Source organism: Phascolarctos cinereus, unplaced genomic scaffold (assembly GCF_003287225.1).
Source record: "Phascolarctos cinereus isolate Bilbo 61053 unplaced genomic scaffold, phaCin_HiC Scaffold_726;HRSCAF=1367, whole genome shotgun sequence".
Lineage (NCBI taxonomy): Eukaryota > Metazoa > Chordata > Mammalia > Diprotodontia > Phascolarctidae > Phascolarctos > Phascolarctos cinereus.
In genome coordinates this window covers 165,578,036-165,601,708 of record NW_027556098.1, presented here as the reverse complement: position 1 = coordinate 165,601,708, position 23,673 = coordinate 165,578,036, and the positions used below count along the sequence as shown (strand labels likewise).

At 35.8% G+C, this 23,673-nt stretch overlaps 1 protein-coding gene across 7 annotated transcripts in view; it reads right to left on the bottom strand.

Moving 5' to 3' along the window:
- The window catches only part of ARHGAP15 (Rho GTPase activating protein 15), an 826,255-nt gene that overhangs the window by 278,196 nt on the left and 524,386 nt on the right, over positions 1 to 23,673 (bottom strand). For all 7 annotated transcript variants that reach the window (XM_020984726.2, XM_020984729.2, XM_020984730.2 and 4 more), the window contains one exon: positions 23,208 to 23,306. In XM_020984726.2, coding sequence (XP_020840385.1) covers positions 23,208 to 23,306 — 99 coding nt within the window. The remainder of the gene's footprint in view (positions 1 to 23,207; positions 23,307 to 23,673) is intronic.

Genomic DNA, 23,673 nt, shown 5'->3' with positions numbered 1-23,673 from the left:
TCCAATTTTTGCTTAATAAATATTTGTCAAGCTGAATTGTCCTCGTTTATAATAGTGTAGTTAGCTAGCTTAGACTAGAACTCAGGGCCCTGGATCCCTATATAATATACTTCCCATTGTGCCAACTGACTTTTGATTATCTTATTCTTTCATGTGAAATCTCTAATAGCAATAATCTGACATTTAATTCTGTAAAAATGGGTAAAAACTTTTTTAAACAGTAAAATGGACCCAAGACAGAACCTGTGGGTCCGAGGCTGAGTCAGTGTACATAAGTATAAAATATATCTGTGAGTACCCACATCTTGGGAGGAATATTTAACTATATTGAAAGCTCAGTTTATCATTGTCTTCCCACTCTGTGCAGAGTAGTGCAGGGACTGGCTGCATCTTTATGGTTACTTTATAGTAGAGGTTCTTATCCTAGGGTTTGCAAACTTGTATTTTAAAATATATATTTCAACCATACGTGTCAATATACTTGGTTTCCTGTGTAATGTCATGTATTTTATTTTATTTTATGCATTATGCAAAAAAAAAAACATAATCTGAGGATTCTATAGGTGTCACTAGACTGACAAAGAGGATCATGACCCTAAAAAAGTGAAGAATCTTTGCTTTATAGCAGCTCTCTTTGTCATGAAAAAGAACTGGAAATTACAGGGATGCCCATCAATTGGGGAATGGCTGAACAAGTTGTGATATATGGCTGTGATGGAATACTACTGTGCTATAAGAAGTGATGAGCTCTGTGATCTTAGAAAAACATGGGAAGACTTGTACAAAATACTGAGGAGCAAAGTGAGCAGAACCAAGAGAATATTTTCTACAGTAACAGCAATGTTGTTTTGAGAACGACTTTGAGCAAATAAGTTATTTTGAATATTATAAATACCCAAGTTAACTATAAAGGACATATGAAGAAAGATGCTAACTGCATCCAGAGAAAGAACTGATAAAGAGAAGTATGTGTAGAATAATTTTACATATCTGTATCTACATCTATTTGGGTCTCCTGGTAACCATATTGAGTGGGGGAAGGGAAGAAAAAAAAGCTATGTATCATAACAATAGTAATTCACTCAGGCCTATGTAGCATGTTTCTTTATATAGCTTGAGGTATTTTGACACTTAATATTTCATTTGTCTTCTCATTTGAAAAATACAAGTTGAGGTATTTTTATTCTTATTTTACATATGAGGAAACTGAACCACAGAGATGTTAAGTGATTTGACCAAGGTTACCTCATAAGAGCAATTGCAGCCTGCTTAAAACCTACTCAGTTCTCAAACTTTATGTATTTATATATATTTATATTTTCATGCCTTGCTATTGTGCTGTTAAAATGTAGTAACTTTTTAGAAGATAAAGAACCCCCCTCCCCCTTATTCACCACTGAAGAGTGGCTAAATTTGATTGTTACCTCATCCTACAAACATCTACCTGGGGGGCTTGGTTTGTCTTCCACAGCACTGACTTTTCCACAAGGCACTCTCACTGCCTCTGTGGCTCTTCCTCAGTAATCCACAGTCCATTTCCAGAACCAATTCCAAATAGGAGTGGTTGCTTATTATCTAGAATTAATCTCAGCATTGTCCTTTTTCCAACTTTTTCCTTATTTTCCCCCTCTCCCTTCCAGGTAAACAAGACTAACGTGCAGACAGAGCCTCAAAAATAGATTTTTTTTTGACCTGCTCTCATCTAAAGACCTGAAAAGAGAACCACTGAATAGTGAAAAAATCATAGTAGAAAACCTGCATGTACAAAGATCAGGCAAAGGATTAAAAGATGAACTTTATATGCAAAGGAACATTACAAGGAGGTCTCACTATATTAGTTTTTCCAAGTCAGTGTTCCAAGCCAATCTTAGGATTATGTGTGAAAAGTAAGAACCCTGCATACTAACAGGTGCTGGCAGGGAACTCCCATTAAAGCTTATGGGAGTTATGCCTGTAAATTCTTGGCATTTGAATGAATTCACCCATAAGAATGCATTATGCATCAGATTTTCCCACTGCAAAAACAATGTTAGGCTGTTACTTCTTCACAGTATTACCAGCCACTATTTTTTTTTATGACATCATTCACTGATGGCATCTTTGATTACTTTGCTCTCTCTATAAAATAGCAGGGTCCATTGCCTTTGGAGACAGTGCTACAAATATGTCCTCTCAAATATATATTCGATTCAATTCAATAAGCATTTATTTAGCACCTGCTATGTATAATGTTATGTTTGAGGACAAAGACAAAATAAAATGATCCCTCCCCTAAAGGAGAATGTAACATTTGAGGAGGGGAGTTGTTGGTAGGGTGTTGGGGTGGAACATGCGATGTGCAGAAATAAGTAGTGAAGCATATAGGTTACAGCGTAGACAGAAGGCCAGTCTTGGAGTCAGGAAGACCTGGACTTAAACCCTGGTCCTCTAAATGCAGAGCTATTTACTTTACATTGAACTACACACATGCAGAAGTCCTTCACTGAGAGACTGACCAAAACTGACACATATTTATGTTATTAGCCTTACCCTAGACAACACCTATTTTTGCGGAACTTGTTTCAAATTCACTGGCATGGCTGGATTGAAAAATTAATTAGAGGTGAATAGTATGGTGTTAGGAAATGTCTATGTTAAAGCAATTGATGACAGATTCATCCATTTATCCCTCTTCCACTGATTCATCCATCCATACACAAAAATATATAACTACAAATATAAAAACATGATTAATTATATAACAGTGATAATTATGCTTTCTAAACTACATGGAATAAAAAGCTTTCAAAATACAGAGACTTAATGGAAAATATCAAAATCTTATGGGAACACGATGAAGTTTATCAGCCCTGTCATTCTCTCTGGAGTAGTCCCAAAGTTGATTTCAGTGAGCCTGTGAAAGGTATTTTTATTGAATTACAAAATACAGTTATTTTATCTTCCTGTACTATAGTCTAAATTGGCAGCTAGGTGGCACCGTAGATAGAATGCCAGGCCTGGAGTTAAGAAGACTAATTTTCCTTAGTTCAAATCTGGCCTCAGATACTTACTAGCTGTGTGACCCTGGGCAAGTCATTTAACCATGTTTGCCTCAATTTCTTCATCTGTAAAATGATCTGGAGAAGGAAGTGGCAAACCACCTCTGTATCTTTGCTAAGAAAACTCCAAATGAGGTAAAAAAGAGTCAGACACAACTGATGAACAACTGAACAACAAAAACTATAATCTACAGAATCATCTACTTGCACAAAAACCAACCCAATGAAAATGCAGGTTGGGTCAAACGAGAAACAAAATAATATGAGTATCATTAACATAATGAAAAACAAAGTAATCACATCAAGGGAGGTGATGAAAACTCTAGCTTCTTTGTAAAACTGGAAACCAGGAATGCTGGGAAAGATCTATAATTATTGGTTCAAAAGCTTTGGAGTGGCACATGAATTACTAGCAAATCACTTTGTAGCTCCCTCTCAGACTCAAGCCTGATTTCACCTTCCTTAACAGAAGTTATCACAAATCTATTAACAAAAGATGAAAATACATAGATGACTCATGTGTCTATGCACCTTATACAGACAACTTGAGGCTTTCATATCACTAAAATTTTATAAACAATTAAGAGAAAATAGTTAATTATCAAAAAGACCCATGGGGTAAAGAGCAATGTATTATCAATTTGGTAATTACTGAACAAGATGTCTTAATATGCCATCATATTTATACTGATTTTACTGGTTATTCTTTGGCCAGTTTCACACTCATGGCTTCCTCTTGTATTGCTAAAATATAAAATAAATCCCAAGTGAAGTAAAAACACTAAAGTACTTGAGATCCATATGAAAACTTTTTAAAAGTTATAATGTGTCATCAATAGAGTAATGTTAAGAGCAATCCATACAAATCTTAGAATTTTTCTTGGAAATTTTTAAGCCCATCCATTATGATTCTTCCAATCTTTATATCCATTATCACTAAGTAGAACTCTATATGGCTTCCAAATTAATGAGACTGTCAAATCAAAATATCTTAATCACTTGATGTGCATGGAAGACATCAAACTGTATAGCTTCATTGAAAAAATACATTAAACAGTTTCTTCATCTCATGGACTCTTCTTCAATGATATTGAAATATCATTTGGACTTGATAAAGGAAACATGCCTTATGCATGCCAAGGAAAGAGACTAAAGATTCTGAACACAAATTTGGAGGTCACATGGACCTAATGGATGAAGGTGACAAATACCTTGGTTTCTTAGAGATAAATCAAAGATTAAGACTAAAAAAAAAAAGACTGTGCCTAAGTACCTTAAGAAACTTACTGGAATCCTAAAATCAAGGCTAAATGGGAAGAATAACTTTAAAGCAATTAACATCTACCTCATGCCAGTCTTAGTGTATACTTTTCACACTATAAATTGGACCATAACAGATTCTAACTGTATCCTTACAAACATCCCTTTAACATTACAAAAACATAGATCTCATCATTGCAAGACAATTATAGAAAGATTAATATTTCTCCAAAAAGGACAACGAGGATTGATAGACATTCTTAGAGCAGATGATAAATAGGTAAAAAAAAAAATCTACAGAAATGCTTTTGGAACAAGTAGCATTATTTCATTGAAAAATAGCAGAAGCTGATAACAGTTATATCCCACTGGATTCAGATCTGTAAAATGTAACTGCAAGTGGCTTACTATTGGATGAAACTTTTGAAATGGCTCCATGAATGGAACTGAAAGATCCTATAAGGTAGCATTTGCATGAACTTAGCCCACAATATATTGACAAAGAAGAATCAAACAAATGGATGAGCCATGCAGAGTTATTTGAGGAGAGGGAGTGGTGGCATTGGCAACAATTCAGGAATGGGGCATTGCCACTAGAAACTATAAAACAGTTATTCTTAAATATCCCATTCTTAGTGATCAAAGTATATTATGAAAGGAAATGGCAGAGACCTTACTGCAGACTGTAAAAATTCAACACCCACCAAATGCCTAACAAGACATGACCAAGTGTCTAGAATTACCCCCTTAAAAGTTTTCTATCTCTCAAAGAATGAGAGAAGACATATTTCCATATTGCAAATAAAGACTTCAACATACCCTGGACAACAAACAATAAATTATACTGGAATTGGAGAATTATCACAGACCAAGCAGTTGCTTACAATTTCTTAGACATAACACTGATCCACAAACATTGGAGAACAATGTTTTTAGTAAATATTACCATATCAAATAATCACAAACTCCAAGCTACATGGAATAAAAAAAGTTTTCAAAATATAGAGACCTATCAATGGAGATTAAAATCATATGGAAAAAGGATGAAATATCTATCCCCATTACTGTCATAGCTACTCTTGAAAATGCACTAAGGATGCTCTCAGTGAACTTACAGAAAATGAGCTTCCATATTTTTATTCAACTTAAAAAACATTCATTTTATCCCCTTGTAAACTAGTCCACAGAATATTAAATACAAGAGGGCAGGAGCAGAATGACAACTTGGCCCAGGACCATTTATATCTGAGTTCCAAAGGGGATGAAAATTAATAATAACAATGACAATGGTATGTTTATTCCTGACAGTTTCCAAAAATGCTTTTCATATATTAAGAAGTATATTTTCAGCAAAGAACCCACAGATATGGAAGCATATTCATCTTCAAGCACAGCTAATGTGTGTGTGTATATATATATATATATATATATATATAATATACAATACATGAATGTATACACATATACATACATAGTAAACATGAGTTTAAGCAGAAAGTCCAGTTAGAGATACTTTGAAAAAGATTTTTAGGCCATTAGTGACTAATCTAGCCACCCCACTCCACTGTCCATTCTTCACAAAATAGTTCTTTGCTGTATCCTTAACTTCACCTCCTACAGGGAGGGAACATTTCTTCAGACTGTTTTATTGCCAATGCATTTTTGCTTTGTATGATGAAATGAAACAAGGGACTGGTTTCATTAGAAGAGGAGGTAAACAGAGCATTAATTAAATTTGCCGATGATACTAAATTGGGAGGAACTGTGGACATCTGTGAGGACAAAAGAATCATACAAATGGACTTAGAAATAAGGGCAGGAAATAATAAAATGAGATTCAGCCTTAAATAATGCAAGCTAATACATTTGGGAAAAGATAATCAGAAACATGACTATTCAGTGGATGGTAGATTCTTGGGAAGTAGTAATGGTAAAAGAGACCTAGGGGGTGATAATGGGGAAAATTATACAGAAATTGACAGTGCAGCAGGCATATTCATAGGTATCTCTGCCCACCCACCTTTACAACATGCCACACAGACACACACATACACTCCTTGGAATTAGAGTTGCTAAGGTATAATTTCTCAAACTAGAAAGAAAATAATTCTGTCCCTATAACATTAGTCTGTCTTGAGAACAGGCAAAGTTGGGCTTCAGTTTAGATGATTACCCAAAGTTTATGGTAATATTCAGCACTGTTAGCTCAATCTGGAGAAAGATTTGAAGAAGTATAGGTCTGCTTGTATTTCTCTTTTTTATATATGTATCATTTAGACCATTAATAGTCCTAGTCAAGAAATTGGTTTCTTCCTACTCACCATAAAAAGAATGAAGAATTATACATGGAGGGAATGGGGAGAGTCTGTGTAGATGTATGCTTTCCCTTCAGTCTCTGCCCCTTACCCTAGGAATCAAGTTATCTTTTAGAAGATCCTCTATCTGTGCTCATCTCTCTCAGGTAAAAGGTAAACTGTACAATGAAGAGTTCTTTCGAGGAGGTGTCAGTGAGCATGTCCACAACCTACACATTTGGAGATACAACTGAAATCCCAAAGGTTCACTTCCCTATAATATCATCAAGCTGACCAGGTTGACCTGATCAACTTCTTATATTTATACCTTATTGAGCCATGGACATGTTATTAGGACCATTCAAGTTCAGGCAAAGGTCTAGTTGTTCACATGCCAATTGGAATCCATTTTTTGTGGTTATTGTTGTTGGATATGGTCTGTGAGGAACTCCTTTAAGGAAATTCACTTAATCAATGCAGCATTACATCTGCTCTGCAAGTTAGACTACAGTCTATACTGCAGAACTGCCTGCAATGCTGAAAGGTTAATGGACTTCCCCAGCGTGTCACGGGTAGTATGAGGAAGGACTTGAACTCAGTTCCTCCTGACTCTAAAGCTGGCTCTTTATCCACCATACACCTGTCTTTTATGATATGGTGTGGGGAAGGGAAATTTATATTTTTTTAAAATCTCCTGAGGAAAAAAAGCAATTCAAAAGAATCACTATTAAGTTTATTAGCCCTAATTTTCAGAAAAGTTTTCAAGTATTTGAAGGGCTGTCACAAATGGAAGAGGAATTAGACTTTTTGGGGTTTTTTGGTGAGGGGAAGGGGGTAGGTGTTGTCCTTAGATGGAAGAAGTAGGATCAGTGGATGGAAGCTGCATATGGGCAGATTTAGATTTGACATAAGAGAAAAATACTTCCTAGTCATTATAACTTTCCAAAGTTGGAATTTTGTAAGTATGCCTTCACTGGAACTATTCAAGTAAAGACTGAATGACCACTTCTCTTCTATACTGTAGATAGGTATTCTTACTCAGACAACAATTGCATGACCTGTAGGATCCTTCAAATACTAAGAGACATAACTGGGAATTCCAACACCTGGAGCAAAATCAGTTAAGTTGAATGGAAATGGGGTATGTATAGATGAAGTAGTCTGGAGATAAGTCATGGGAGATGAGAGCAACTGGGATGCCACGGTGGGTCAAAAGAATCAGGGGCTGAGATAGACAAGACTGTGAGTCCAGTTCTGAACTTGTAATGGAGGAGAATGACCTAAAGATCAAAAAAGTGACAGAAATGAGGGTCTAGACAAAATGAAATGAACTTTAAGGGATGAGGGGTAGATGCTGAGTGATGGAAGCACATAAAGGGTCTGAAAGTGGCACTGGCAAGCAAGGTGAATGCCAACTCACTTTTTTTTAACCTTTGTGTTAAGGGTGTGAGAGAAGGAACAGTCAGCCTAGGAGAGCATGCTAAGAAACTAGTGTTTTCAGGTGAAAGCTTAAGTTTCATTGATCATGACAAAATGGACAGAATAAAAGAGGATGAAAGGGGAGTTTATTAAGAATAGAGGAACATTCCAGAGACTGCAGTGGAATAGGGAAAGGCATGTATGAGTTTGTTATATAGGGGGTATGTTAGTTAAATGTTCGGTATGAACTGAGAGGGAGATTCTTAATAACATGCCATAAGGGCTCTGTCCTTAGCTATGTACTATTCAGTATACTGTTACCTGACCTCTTTATTCCCCCATGCTATATACCTCTGGACATCTGTATGCTGCTTTCTCTACCTTTCTTCCAACCAACCCTTCCCCCTTTCAGCTTCTTTTGGTGTATGGTCTTCCCCTATTGGAATGTAAGCTCCTTAAAGGCAAGGATTGTCTTTCATTTTTAATTTGTATTCCTAGTGTTTAGCACAGTGCTTGACACATAATACATAAAGTAAATGTTTATTGACTTGACTGGACTTGATTAAGAAGGATGTGGAGAATTTATGAAGGATCCAGAAGGGAAGCATAAAGATCACAGACTCACAGATCCAGAACTGGATAATCAGTCTTTTTTGAAAATTAAAGGAGAAGTTGCCTGTTCCCAGTGCTCACTGAACTTACCTCAAGTGTCCCAGGTGGCACAAGTCCACTAGTCAGGCAAAACAGCGGGAGCTATGGAGGCTTATAGGAAGGCAGTCCTTGGGAAAAGGTGTATGACGGCTATAGGAAGAACAAGGAGAGCTCCTCACCCTGACTTAATCCTCAGCTCTTTCTTGCTGGTTTTGGATCTGATTCAATTTTGTGATTCCTTATGAACTACCTATAGTTCTTAAGGGCAGCTAGGTGGAACAGTGGATGGAGGGCTAAACCTTGAGTCAGGAAGATACTTCTTCCTGAGTTCAAATCTGGCCTCAGAAACTAGCTGTATGACCTTGGAGAAGTCACTTAATCCTGTTTGCTTCAGTTTCCTCATCTGTAAAATGAGCTGGAGAGGGAAATGGCAAACCATTCCAGTACCTTTGCCAAGAAAACCCCAAATAGGGTCATGAAGAGTTGGACACAACTAAAATACTTCAACAAGAACACCTGGATTTCCATAAAATAATCCTTGTAGACTATCATTGTCACCCTTTCACCATCTCTTCTCTAGGTCTAAAAATCTTTAAAATTACCTTTAAATCTTAAAATGTGTCTTAATTATTTAGCTCTGAATCTATGATTCTATGATCTTACAATCTCTGTGCTTCTACTTTATCCTTCTCCATCTTCTCTTTAACTGTCAAGTACTAGTGTGGACATAAATATTGCAGAATTATGCTGTCAGTATGAACATTCCTATCTTTAAGAACAAAGCTGAGATGAAAAATTAATTTCAATGATATCTGACTGCTTCCTACTGCAAAAGCCAAGAAAATCTAAAATCCTAAATGAGCTGAAGTTCACAAAAGTGCATTAAAATTGTGGGATGTGTTTGTGTGTGTGTGTATGTATGTATGTCTGCACCCAGTCATTTTTCAGTTGTGTCTGACTTCATGACCCCATTTGGGTTTTCTTGGCAGAGATACTAGAGTAGTTTGGCATTTCCTTCTCCAGATCATTTTACAGATGAGGAAACTGAAGCAAACAGGGTCAAGTGACTTGTCCAGGAACACACAGCTAGTAAGTATCTGAGGCCAGATTTGCACTCAGAAAGATTAGTCTTCCTGACTCTAGGCTTAGCACTCTATTCACTGTGCCATCTAGCTGCATTTATGCATATATACGATTTTAAAACCATAAGAACAAGGAAAGGAAATACATTATTTGGGGTAGACTACATAATATCGGTTAGTTGCTGTCCATTCTTGAAGAGGACCAAAATGACATCACTATGCTAGAGTCAAGTTACAGTGTGTCTGACTGTGGCTGATCAGACCAATATGAGCTTGGAATGTTCTACCACATGTTGGGCACAAATAGCGCATGTGAATATTTGAGGTGGAGCCTCTAAGTTTGGTCATCTCATATTTCTTTTGAGCTGCTTCAATTCTGCTTTGCTCAAAGAGCATAGTATCAGGGCATGCCATGCTGGGTGGTCCTGCGCCAGCGTCTTCCATGTCACACTATCAATTCCATAGTTCTTAAGAGAAACTTTGAGAGTGTCCTTCTATCAGTTCTTGTAACCAACATGTGAGCGCTTGCCCTGTGTGAGTTCTTTTTTTTTTTTTTTAGGCAATTGGGGTTAAGTGACTTGCCCAGAGTCACACAGCTAGTAAGTGTCAAGTGTTTGGTCTGAGACCGGATTTGAACTCAGGTCCTCCTGTCGTTGGGGCCAGTGCTCTATCCACTGCACCACCTAGCTGTCCCTGCCCTGTGTGAGTTCTCCATAAAATAGTCTTTTTGGCAAACTTTTGTTTGGCACTTGAACGACGTGGGCAGCCCATCAGAGTTGTGCTTTCTGCAATTGAGTTTGACCAGATATTGAAGGAAGAACTATTCAATTCTTTCATTTTCTTCATTTCCAAAACAGAAACTAATTTCCAAACTTAAAATCAAAGTGTGAATTGTACCGTCCAATAAGGAAGGATAGATTAAGAGAGCATCCAACTGCCCTAAATGCATCTAAATCTCTAAATCCAGGTCCCATCAATTTGTGTGACCCTGGGCAAGTAATTTGCCTTTTCTGGATTAGTTTCTTGATCTATAAAGAAGGGGGTTGGCCAAATGGCCTCTGATGACTCTTCTGACATCCTATGATTTCATCATCCATTAATTATGTTGCAGGGACCTGAAGTTATCATCAGATATGATTTCAGAAAAATTTGTCACAACTTTTGTGAATTCTTAGACAAAAGAAGTTTTGTACAATTTGATATAACCAAATGTCCCACTTTTCAAACATAGAAAAAGGGCAAATTCTCAGCATCTGCAGAGAGATCACCTTTGATCAGTACTTATCCAAAGTGTGTTGATGAATGGTGGTTTGGTATCAGTTTGGAGGGAGATTCCTCATGGCATGACAGACTGTATCAACTGAAATATACTATTCAGTTAACATAAATAAAAATCCTACTCTACTTTGTGCCAGCCACCCTGTCTGTAGTACTGTGTTCAATTCTGGGTGCTGCTTTCAAATGGCACATGGAAAAATAAAGAATATCCTGAGAAGACCTAACAAGACGGTGAAGAGTCTGGAAACTATTTCATGTGAAAAATAATAGCAAGAACTAGTTTTCTAAAGTCCCTTCCAGTCCTAAATACTATAATCCTGTGATCTTTGTGTGTTTAGCCTGGAGAAGGGAAGGCTTGATAGCTGCTTTCACATTTTAAAAGGCAATCATGTAGAAGAAAGATGTTTGTTATGTGTTACTCTAGATAGAAGCCAATGAGGAGCTAAGGGTGCAAGTTAAAAGGAAGCTGATTTGAGTTGAGTATAACAAAGAACTTCCTTCCTAATGAGAGTGGTTTCACCAAGGAACACAGCTGCTTTGTGAAGTAGTCAGTTTCCCGCCCCTGGGGGTGGTATTTAAGCAGATACTGGATGGCCATCTGTTTTGACCTGATGAATAAGCCATTCAGTGTTCAGGTTTGAATTAAGAAGTTCAGGAAGTGACCACACAAGGGACTTACAGTAATGGAGCAAAGTGAGGTTTATTTGAAGGATTCACAGAAGTAGGTATCATTCAGCAGCATCTTGCACTGGTAGATGCAGGTTGATATTTGCCTGATATTTGCAGGCCAGTAAGCCATGCATTTTTCTGAACCCCAGTCACCCAATTATTGTGGACATTTACATGTTTACCTCAATTAAAACAAAACAAAACAATTAAGAATGGACAGGTGGTAATCAATACCATTATCCTAATGCTTGAGAACTCATTGAGCCCTAAAGCAGAAGACGTTATCTATTCCAAAGGAAGTCTGGATGGAAAAACACTGGCAGAGTTCTCTTGACATCTCCTGGGACAGTCTTGCTCAACATACCTCAAAGGGAGGCAAGGGGCTGGGAGAAACTTGTGACTTGAGGGCCATTAATCATCTTTCTCAAAGGCAGGCTGCAGGAGACTAGGGAAACTAATTCCTGGTAAACAGAAACTAAAGTAGAAAAAGCAAAACTCAGAACACATACTTACTAATCATATAAGTAGTTAATCATAAAATGAGTAAATTCAATAAGATAAATGCCATTCTTTAACACTCCTTCTATCAGGGATGGTGTAGAAAGGATCTTTGCATTGGGTGAAAAGTATATTTAATAAAGTTTAGGGTCCTTTTGGTAAGTATAAGTTTGATTCTATAAGCTACAGTTAGAATTTTGTGGGACTGTTACTAAACAACAAATCACTTTCAGTGCCCTGATGTGGTTTTATATCACAATTCACTGCAGAGGTCTTCTTTTTACTGCCTGAAAGATAGAAGAATAAGGGAAGGAATAAAACCTTAAAATCTCTATGTTATATTTGTTGACCTTGCAAAGATTCTGGTGCCATTAGTCAGTCTGAAGTCTCCTAGCAAGAAGCAAATCCAAACACAGTGGAAAAGTTCATCAATATATATTAGATGAAAAAATGGGAGTTGGGAGCTGATTCTACTATTTTGGAGAGCAAATTGGAACTATGCTAAGGGGCAATCAAATTGTGCATACTCTTTGATCTAGTAACACCACTACTAGGCTTGTATTTCAAAGAGATTTTTCTAAAAAGGGAACAAAAAATAACTACACAAAAAATACGTATAGCAGCCTTTTTCTGGTGGCAAAGAATTGGAAATTGAGGGGATGCCCATCAATTGCAGAATGGCTGAATAAGTTATGGTATATGATTGTAATGAAACAGTATTGTGTTATGAGAAATGATGAACAGGCTGATTTCAAAAACATCTGGAAAGACAAGAACTGATGCAAAGTGAAGTGAGCAGAAGCAAAAGAGCATTGTACACAGTTAACAGCAATATTATATGATGATCAACTGTGAATGATTTAACTATTCTTAACCATACAATGATTGAAAACAATTCCAAAAGATTCATGATGAAAAATGCTATCCATATCCAGAAAAAGAACTGATAGGGTCTGAATGCAGATTGAAGCATACTGTTCTTAACTTTTTTAATTTTTTCCTTTTTTCTGTTTCTTCTTTTACAACATGTCTAACATGGAAATATGTTTTACATGATTGCACATATATAACCTATATTAAATTACTGCCTTAAGGAAGGGGGAGAAAAATAAGGGAAGGAGAGAAAATTTGGAACTCAAAATTAAAAAAAAAAAGTTAAAAATTGTCTTTACATATAGTTGGGAAAAGTAAAATATTATTTAAAATACATATTAGTTGATCATGTCTGAATTGAGGGTTTTGCCGTAGTTAATGGAATGACATCAGGTTTTGTAGTTGATTTTGTCTTTTGCTTGAAGATGTATGCTTCTGGCCTCTTGGGAAATTCTTTTTACTCAACAGGCTATCATATTCAAAAGACCCTGAGACAGTCATCTAGGAACTGATGGCTGTGCTCTTGTTGCACACATACAAGGTCCATGCAAACTATTTTGAGCAACTTTAGAGAGCCATTGTGTAAGGATGAATTGAGGGTGAACTTAAAGAAGACTTTCTACCTACTAGTTTACATAGGCTACAAAAGGAAATATCTGGAAATTTTCCTTAGGGGAATTACAGACCAAAAGTAACCATATAATCTTTCTACCTCAGTAGCACATCTTTGCAATACTGATATTCTACTTGTATGGCTGCAGGTCCTGGGATAATATAGTTCCTGAAGAGCTACAAGTGAGTATATCACCCAGAGATAAATATAGAGGCAGGTGGTAGGTGTGAGTAGACTGCAATATATTACATGCAGGAAATATGAAGGAGAACCAGAGGAAAAGGAGCCAACAAAGAAATATCTGAATGAAAAAAATGGGCTGGTAAGGAAGCAAGAGTGAGGAGTATCTGGTGGAAAGCTTGTATGTTCCACTAGTATTATCATTGGTATCAGGAGAAATTTTGGAATCTACCATGGTGGATTTATGGGAGGTTGTGGACAAGAGGAGCTTGGGTTGAGCAGGCAAGAATGTTGACAGTCAGCATGGTTGAAGGAAATATTCACATTGATGAGATCACAGGTGAATTGGAGTATTTGAGAGAGCACTTTGTCTAACGATACATTGATTGACACAGAAGTACAAAATTGAATCAAGAAGGCCAGAATGTTCTTTGGGAAGTTGGCAGATTGAATATGGCACCATTCTAGGGTCAAGTTTCAGACCACACTGAAGGAGTTGTGCAAGTATGTAACCTGTTTGGCAATGAGTTCTCCTCCTGGCCTTGAAAAAGTTTGTTGGTGTATGGATCTAAGCCATACTTGGCAAGAAGAAAAATTTGATAAAATTATCAACAGCCACAGTACTGGCATTGAAGCAATGTTTATTGGGACATACCTCCTGTAAGAAAGAAATGTCTGAGGGAAAGATAAATTCAGGATATTCAAGTACCTGGTATATTGTGAGTAGAAATGAAATGAGCACAAGATGGATATAAAAATAAAGATATCTGAGGAAAAAGTTCAAATATGATAACAAAATTAATTGCAAAGAAACATTAATCAATCAATCAATCAATCAATCAACAAGTTTTTATTAGGCCTTGTGTGCCTGGTGCTATGCTAGCTGCTAGAGATACAAAGCATGAAACCATCCCTGATCAAAATGATCTTACATTTAAATCAATCAATCATTTGAAATTTAGAGTTGCATATACTTTATTTCTTTTATAACTTCCCAAATTAAAGATTTTTTTTAGTTATATGAATGTTTATATCCAAATATACTGGGTACAGAGATCTACTGTGTACAGGGATAATTTTTCTTATTTCACCTATAGCCAAAGAATCATCATATGCAAATTATAATGTTTTAAATATTATACACTTTTTGTACCTTACTAATTCATATTCTGAAAAAAATCATAATTTTTATTTCAAGCCAGAAATTATTTTTGTTATGAAAATGGGATTGAAATCACCAACTGCCTCTATTGTTACCTTCTTACTAGAAATTAAACAAATTAAAATTCCTTTTTTTCCCTTCAGGTTTTGTAAACATTTGCTCCAGGTTAAATTTTATCCTTCCAAGTTTAAGCCAAGAATATTTTTTGTGGTTTCACTATTAAGTTCTGAATATAGGAATTTACAATGGAAAATTTTCCAGACCCGAAGCTTCCATTGTCTAAATGACACTATCACAATCCATTGCTGTGTCTTCCATCTTGATATGCTGGAGATGGTATATTATTTAAAATCTTCTTCTACTTTATTAGAAACTGAGGTCTTACAGCATTGAGTCTGGCTCTGTCTCCCTTCCATTAATTCTAAGGAAAAGTTGTTTTAAGAAACTATATTACTATGTGGTGAGGGTTGGAAGGTAAAAAGAAATGAGGAGAAGAAAAATACAGCAACCCAAACTTCAGGTTTGGAGTTCATTTAAAAAGAGGTGCTTATCTTCAACTTTCCTCTCCATTATTCTGGATTCCTAACCCTCTCATTTATATTATTTATATAATTTATATATTATTCATTCATATTATTTATACTACCTTGCCTTGTTTCTTAGGCAGCATCTGTTTGTTTAGCTGTGCATTCCAATTTGTTCTTCCAAGTTTTATGAGATATATGATAAAAGGACTGCTGTACATTTTTAAATGTAGGTTAAGATCACTAATGGTTACCAATAAATGGAGTTAAGTGTGCAAATAACAATGACTATATCTATAATACGAATACTTAGAAACTGCTTGTTGTGATTGGCAAAAGGAAACAAAGGTAGAATTTCTTTAACTAGCAAAATAACATTTCTTTGGAATGGCTCAGTCAGAGGAGCAGGTATCAGGTAACTAAAAGAGATAAGCAATTGGTTTGGTTGCTTGTCTTCCCTCTATTACAAACCTCACAAGCCTGTTCTTTTTTATCTCTTTTGTATTCTTAATTTTAAAACACAGGATTTTTTTTTCTCTTTCTGCACCTTGTCATTTCTGTTTTCTTTCTCTTGCCTCTTCCCAGTTCTCTTTTATACTCTCTTGATGTTTCCTGTTTACTCCTTAAAAAAAAAAAAGGAGGAAAAAAAAAAAACCTCTAGCTTTGAATGTGGCTTTCCAGCAGACACAGAGGCCCCAGCATGAATACCCCAAAGAGCCAGCTCCAACTTGGCCCTTGCACAACATGCTGACTGGCTTTTGCTCTAAGGAAGGTGGCAATCGTGGGATTGTATTAGAGAGGAATGAAGTAGATACCCATCATTCAAAACTGGACAGAGCTTAATTCCAGCTCAGAAGTGGAAACCAGGGAATATACTCATACTTAACTTCAGATTAAACAAAGTTCAGTGCCCCTGGGAACATTTTTTTGTTGTTGTTATTCAAGACACAAATATTCCCTCAAGGAGAAAAAATGCTTATCTTGAACTGTTGATTTCTTTTTTTTTTTAGTATGTAATTTTTATCAGTTTGTTTTGTTTCTGTTACTTTTTTTTTAACTTAATGCTTATAAAACTAGTAAGCAGAATTCTCCCTGGAACGAGATAGAATCATAAAAGGCTTTGAGAATCTTGTCACAAACTAAACAGTACAAATTGCACATTCTTCATGGAAGTATCAGCATTTAGTGCGTGCCTGGATCCAACTATAATAGATTATCCCAAAGTGGGAAAGAATGAACAGTACCAAATTAGCAGAACTGGGAGCTGAGATCGTTGAGTAGAAGCAATATGATCTGCATTCTCAGGGTAGTGGATTCTAAGGCAACTGGAAACAAATACGCAAAATTATGTTATGGCAATGGGGTATTTTGTAGTTCCTGCAGAACAGTGCAGGGGAAAGAGCACATTTGGAGTCAAATGACCTGAATTCAAATCCTAGTGGAGTTATTTACTACCTATTTGACCCAGGGCAAGTCACTTAGTCATTCGGCACCTCCATTTCCCCATTTGTCAAATGAGGGGAGTTAGATCTACCCCACTTCTATATCTATGATTGTATGATCACGTGGTAAGCAAAATTGACCTGACCTTCTATTGTTATTGGTAATATTTATTATAGTAAAGACTCTGAAAAGTGTGTATATTCTAGGTGTAGTAAATATACACACTTTAAAGAGTAGATATGCTGGACCTTGGATTTTATTAGTTTAGGGAACACCCCATGCCACTACCAGTGAAGGTCTACAACTCTTATGCCACTGACAGTCTTCAAGAGTTTTGTGGAGCAATAAGAGGTTAATGCTTGTCCAGAGCAAGAATGTTTTTAGTGATGCCACTTGTGTTGACTATACAGATAGCTCTCTATGGTGTGTCACATTGCCTCATACACACATAAACATGCACAGAAGATCCCTGTTGCATTCCAGTTCTCTACCTTATATGTAAATAATATTAAAGATTAACATCATGCAAATGATCCTCTCCCACACTCACTCTGTGATCTAGCAAACTGGGCTTCTCTCCATTCCTCACACATTATTCTCCATCTCCCATCTCTGTGTCTTTGTGATGACCATCCCTCATCTCTATATAAGGCATTGCCTCCTTACCTCTACCTCATAGAATTTCTCTTCCTTTAAGATGAAACTCAAATCCCGGCTTTTTCATAAAACGTTTCCATTTCTTCCCCCCTCCTATTTTCAGGTACCCTCTTTTCCAAATTATTTTGTATTTAATTACTTTCTATATATTTGTACTCATTAGCTTTATATTTATGCTTTAGATGCTTTTCTGTACTTATGTACTCATAATGGGCATTATTTCATTCTTTGTACTTTTATCTCCAGTGTCTAGCACAATGCCTGGAATATAGCAGATGTTAATAAGTAATTACCAATTGACTCTTCTTAGCTACTTGCAGGTACCAGATGAATATGTGTCATTTATAAGTACGTGTATATACTTTAAAAATATAAATGTTTAGCAAAACAACCAGAAGTTTTGAAGCAAATAATAAATATAAGCATAATTAGGCAAATATAATGATTTTACATTGTCACTAAATATGTCATTAGGATGTTCTTTCCATAAGGTTTTCAAAATCATATTGCACCAGGATAGGAGTTAAACAAAAGGAAACAGTTAAGGTATGATAATACTTTTAGCTCTTCTTTTTTCAGGTCACTATAATCTACCCAAAGATAACTAATTGTTCAAAGTAAACATTCCACTCAGACCACAAAAGGAATCCATTACACAAACATATAATTCACAGTCATTTTTAGTGGGTTGTAAACAGTTTGGAATGAGCATAAAATGGGACAAAAATCAAAGTGAGCATTTTGAAATGAAAAAGTGTTTGCTACAAAAGGTCAGTCCCTTTGCTTGGCAAACTATGTAGAAAAGCCTGGGAAAATGCTGATCACACAAGCAGTGAGGGGATTTTAAAGCCAACAACCTCCCTGTTTCTTTAAACAGACATCGGAACCTATAACTGGATCCTGTCAAACAAATGACAGCAAAAAAATATAACAGCTGCTAAGAAGTAAAGTTGAGAGATAAAGTTTTCTGAGCTAAGGACCTTCTCAGAAGTGGACTAAAGGTCCTTCTTAAATCTTTAAGGAAGGTTATGGATCCCAGGGTGGCTTTTAGGCACCAAGTCAAATATGTAATTTTGTATATCATTCCTGTCACAGCATTTTGTGTTCCAGAGGAATTAAAAAAAAAAAAGGGAGAGAAAGGACAAACTTGCTTTTAACATCTGCAGAGTCATTCAGCAAAGCAACCTATACCTGTACTCGTTGAAGTTGACAGTGTTATATCATCTTAGCACTGTTTAAATGATTAGGGACAACTTAACCTAGATACTAGATTGGAGGGGGGAAGGCATTGTAAAACCATATTTCAATAAATGAATGCCAAGCTAAACAGAATTAAATTTCATTGGCCAACTCATACCACTCCATAACAAAGTTAAAATATCCTAAAAGCACAAAAAAACATGTTTAGGGAAGAAGTGTATTCTTCTGTTAGCATATTGCATCACTATAAAAACAACATCTCTTGTTTCTGAACTTTTTTGCATGGTATGCCATTAGTATAAAGTTGTTTTGGGTTTTTTTTGTAAAAGTTAGATCACCTACTTTTAGAGTGAGTTCTTCTAATGTCTCTCACTTCAAGTGCTACCAACTTAGGGGACAAGTAACCTGGGGAATGCCTTGTATAAACCTAGAGCTTAAAAATTATCCTTATGGCCATATCAAAAAACCAGGACCAAAATAATTTTTCTGCCATTTAGAGTTTATCTTTTTTATCCTTGGGATATACAAGCTTCCTTTGCTTCTAAAGCAGGGATGGTTGTGACTCTAGGACTGTGTCGATGTTTGTTCCCTACCCAAATTAGTTAAGAGCAAGCTGTCACCATCTTTGTTAACAAAAACTTATGAACCCTTTTTGCTGTGGCTAAAATAAAATGTACCACAGTTTTAGTGGTGTTCTTCATTTGGCTTATATCAACCTGGTTTTTATCTTGAGGGAGGCAGGCCAAACACATTTTTAAATTAGTATTCTTTTTGTTCCCTCTTGTGCTATTATAGCCCGACACCTACAATCTGTATAAGAGGGAGATATAGACAAACTATACACAAATTTTCAGATGAAGCTACATGTAATCTCTACTCCCCCCTCTCCACTCAACCATCTCCTCAATGTAACCAACACAGATTTCATTCAATGTTTCAATGTTTTTGGCTGTTCTAAACACATGAACACACACACATACTCACACACATGATAGATTTTACAATGACAGAAATAGATTGTGTAGAAATCAGTTGGTAAAAGGGAAAGGCTTTGACTGAAAATTAGGTTAATTTAACAGTCATATAATGAAGTTAGGCATAGAAAAAGCAAAAGAGCAAAGAATCAAAGACAGATCATGTCTTTATAACATAATCTCTTTCTTTTTGGTTTTACCATCCAAGTTTTATGTAAGTTTCCAAAGCCAAGTGGCGAGCAGCTAACATCAGAAGCAGCAGAAAGGGATTGATTTCAAATGATAATAGATGGTAGTGTGCAGAAGAATGTTGTGGGGGCTTAGAGGTAGATGGAACGTAATCATGATAAGAAACACAGCAAACGAGTTATCCGCTAAATTGGTTTACATTCGGCTCACTAAGACATTTCCTTCTAGGCTAAATTAAAAATGTAACTAATACCTTCTAACCAGCAATGAATTTAGAATGCCTCTTGGAGCAAATGATGGATACGATTTCCATATAAAGGTTACAGAAGCATGAACAATTTGCCTCTGTGTAGATCAGGCAGGTAAAACAAAAAATTAAGCTGGTGAGATCTCCCTTCCTGATAATGTTTTATTTTAAATCAAGCATGTAAGTAGAATTTCTTGGTGCAGTTAGAAAATACTGATAACTTTTTTAAGAAGAAAAGATTTTTCAAAAAATTAATATAAAAAGATTTTCCACAACACTCTACTTGCCAGCTGCACTAAGTATTTAGGCCATCTCAGTAAGACTATGAAAGTAAACATACAGTTTTCATTAAATGTGCCTTTCCCATAATTGGTACATAAGTATTTCCCATGACTCTGCAGTGGAGTATTTTGGCTGAAGGAATATCTGGCCATTAGGAGGAGGGTTTCAGATATGCTGAGTCCCAGCCATGCTGAGAGACTTGGCACCTTCCTGTGCTACTTCCTAATACCAACCCTAGTATAAAATGTCATCAGAAGCCTGCATAAACATTGGACTTAGCTTCACATAAATTATTGCTGTCCTGAGATAGTGAGTGCCAGAATTTAGTAAAAAACAACACTTTGAGTAAATAGAGTTGGAGTATAAAAGTAAGAATACTAATCCAAGAAAATTATCATAGGAAAATATAATAAAAACATGCATGCAAATATTGTGATACAAGGTTTATCTTGTGCCCCCTAAGTTTGGTTTTTACTTAACATTTTCATATAGTTCTTTCAACCAGACTGAAATAATGTTCCCTCAATGTATTGATGTATCGAATGTTTTATATTCATGTAGAGACTTAAAATTTACTTTCGCAGCCATTATTTTAAACCATGTCTTCAGAACTGATTTGGATTTATAAATTAATTTTAATATTGCACACAGATAATAAAATAAAATCCCTTACATGTTGTCCAACCATAAAGGCCATGTTCCTAAGACTTAGTTCTTACCTACCATCTTCTCCCTCCAAAATACAAAACTATGGCTGCGTATAGAAATGACTATTTGCTTTCATGAACAGGATGTGAACATTCATGTAGATAGATGGATACAATTGTAATACTTAGAAGTGAATCCAATTCAATTCAACAAGTGTTTGAAAGTACTTACTGTAATGTACCAGGCATTGGGCATACAAAGACAGAACCCAAAAAAAGATCACCTCAAGTAACTTACATTCTCCTGGGGTAATATAACATGCACACAAGTGAAAACAATGCATATGTGAAGTGATACAAAATGATCTTAAGAGGGAGAGAGCTGGAAAGGCCTAATGTAGGAGATGACACACGAGCTTGGCCTTGAAGGAAGCTAAGGATACTGCAAGATATCATATAGATATGTATTAATGTAAATGATTTAAGGATTCTCTGAAACTCCTATTTGGATTTTGGACTCAGGACAATATTATACAGACAGTGAATTTTGGAAAATGAAGATAATTAGGATTCTGATTTGGGGGCCACTTTAATGGTTCTGTTGACCAGTTTACCTATTAAGTAAGGAATCGGTCTCTGTTTCATTAGCTGCTTTTGGCTATCAATATTAAATACTACATATTCCTAAATATAATCTATTATATATAATATGTAAAAGTATCACAAAATTTAGTAAATCATACCTTTCCTTCTAAGTTCTAAGTAACTTTATTCCTCATTGCTTTACTCATGTTCGTCTTTCATTCGCTTTTTTTCTATCTGCTTTTCCTGATCTCTGCTCTTGTCTCTGATGTGTTGATTTTCTCTTCCCTAAAGCTACTCTTTCTCCTTTTTCCTACCTATTACTCCCCTTTTTGTTATTCTCTCATTCCCTACTGATCTGGGAACAGCAGAATCCCAAGGTGGTCCTTACTATATAATTAAAGTGTGAATTTCCAGGAGTTGGAAATTGCAGGCCATTTTTATTATGCTTCTATAATAAAGCCAGGTAACATCAAGAGAATTAAAATGGCTCTTTTCTTGGAAGATAACTTGTTAAAGATTTCCCTCCTTGATTCTATTGTTTTGAGACTGGAAGCTGAAAATGGGAATAGGTTCACCAATCCTTTTTTTCTGAAAACACCTCAATCTTTTACATGATATATATTCCCCTAGATCCTGGGAATATGTTGTAAACTTGTAACAGATGGTGATGAAGCTTCATATTTTTATACAATACATTTTTTAAGATTCTGCGTCTAGTGTATGTATCTCTCAGTTAAAATGACCTTCGATGAGTGGAGTCATAGTAGGAAAAAAAAACATACATATATAACTGAACAAACCACAGATATACTAGAACAGAAATATTTAAGTCAATTAGATTTTATTTTGCTCTTTCTTCAATGAGATGCAATGATTTCAGGTGACAAACAGAATTTTGGACAAGAGAATCAAAGGTCATCACAACACTGAAGGTACAACTATTAATCTTTCTAGGAAGATAGTTAGCCATGCACTAAATGGCAAAGAAACATGTGCAAGAGAGAATCTCACTGTTTGCAAGTTTGGGTGGTATTTGCTTTAGTTGGGTAATGTTGGGGACTTACCAAAAAATGTCCTGGCACAATATCTACCAGGGATCTTAGCATGAATATTATGAGGGTTCTAGTACTATGATTGCTGACATTTTATGAATGTTTTAGCATTGGCTTGAAAACAAGAAGTTTGCAATTGATTCAACAGTATGTCAAACAGACAAAATATTAAAAAAATGAGCATTAGCGAGAATTACTAATGTCCCTATTGTAAAAACAAACTAAACCCAATATGAAACTTCATCCAGTAAAAAAAAAAGACGCACAAAAAGTTGAATTTTAATTGCATGACTTCCCAGGCAAATCAAGTAGATCTGTTAACTTAGAGCATCAGTTGTAAAGGCGGCTGCAATAACGGGGGTGAAAACTACTACATATTCAGTTACTCACCTCTTTTTTCAACTGCCTCAATGCATTGCTTTACAAATTGAGGTACTGTGGAATTTTCACGTTCACACACCTTGTACAGATGAGAGCCAAAAATTTGATCTATGAAAGAAACAAAGATGAGCTTCAGTAAAATCTATTCCCGCGTTCTATAATTTGATTCTACTTCCATATCTATATCCCTATGGAATCTCCATTTTGTGCCTAAGTTGTTTTTATTTATTTAATTCAGCACTGCCTATTGTAGTCAAATAAAGACCAGAACTCATTCATGTAATCTGGAACATAAGAAAATTAGAACAAATGACTTTTGAAGTTCCTTTCAGTTCTAACATTTCTGAACAGTAGATAGAACCTTAACTCAAGAGCCAGGAAATGAAAATTCAGTTAAAAATTATGTGAGGCTGATAAGAAAAATTACATTTGATCTGGGCTTTAATGCTGCCATTTATAAATTGATACAACAAAT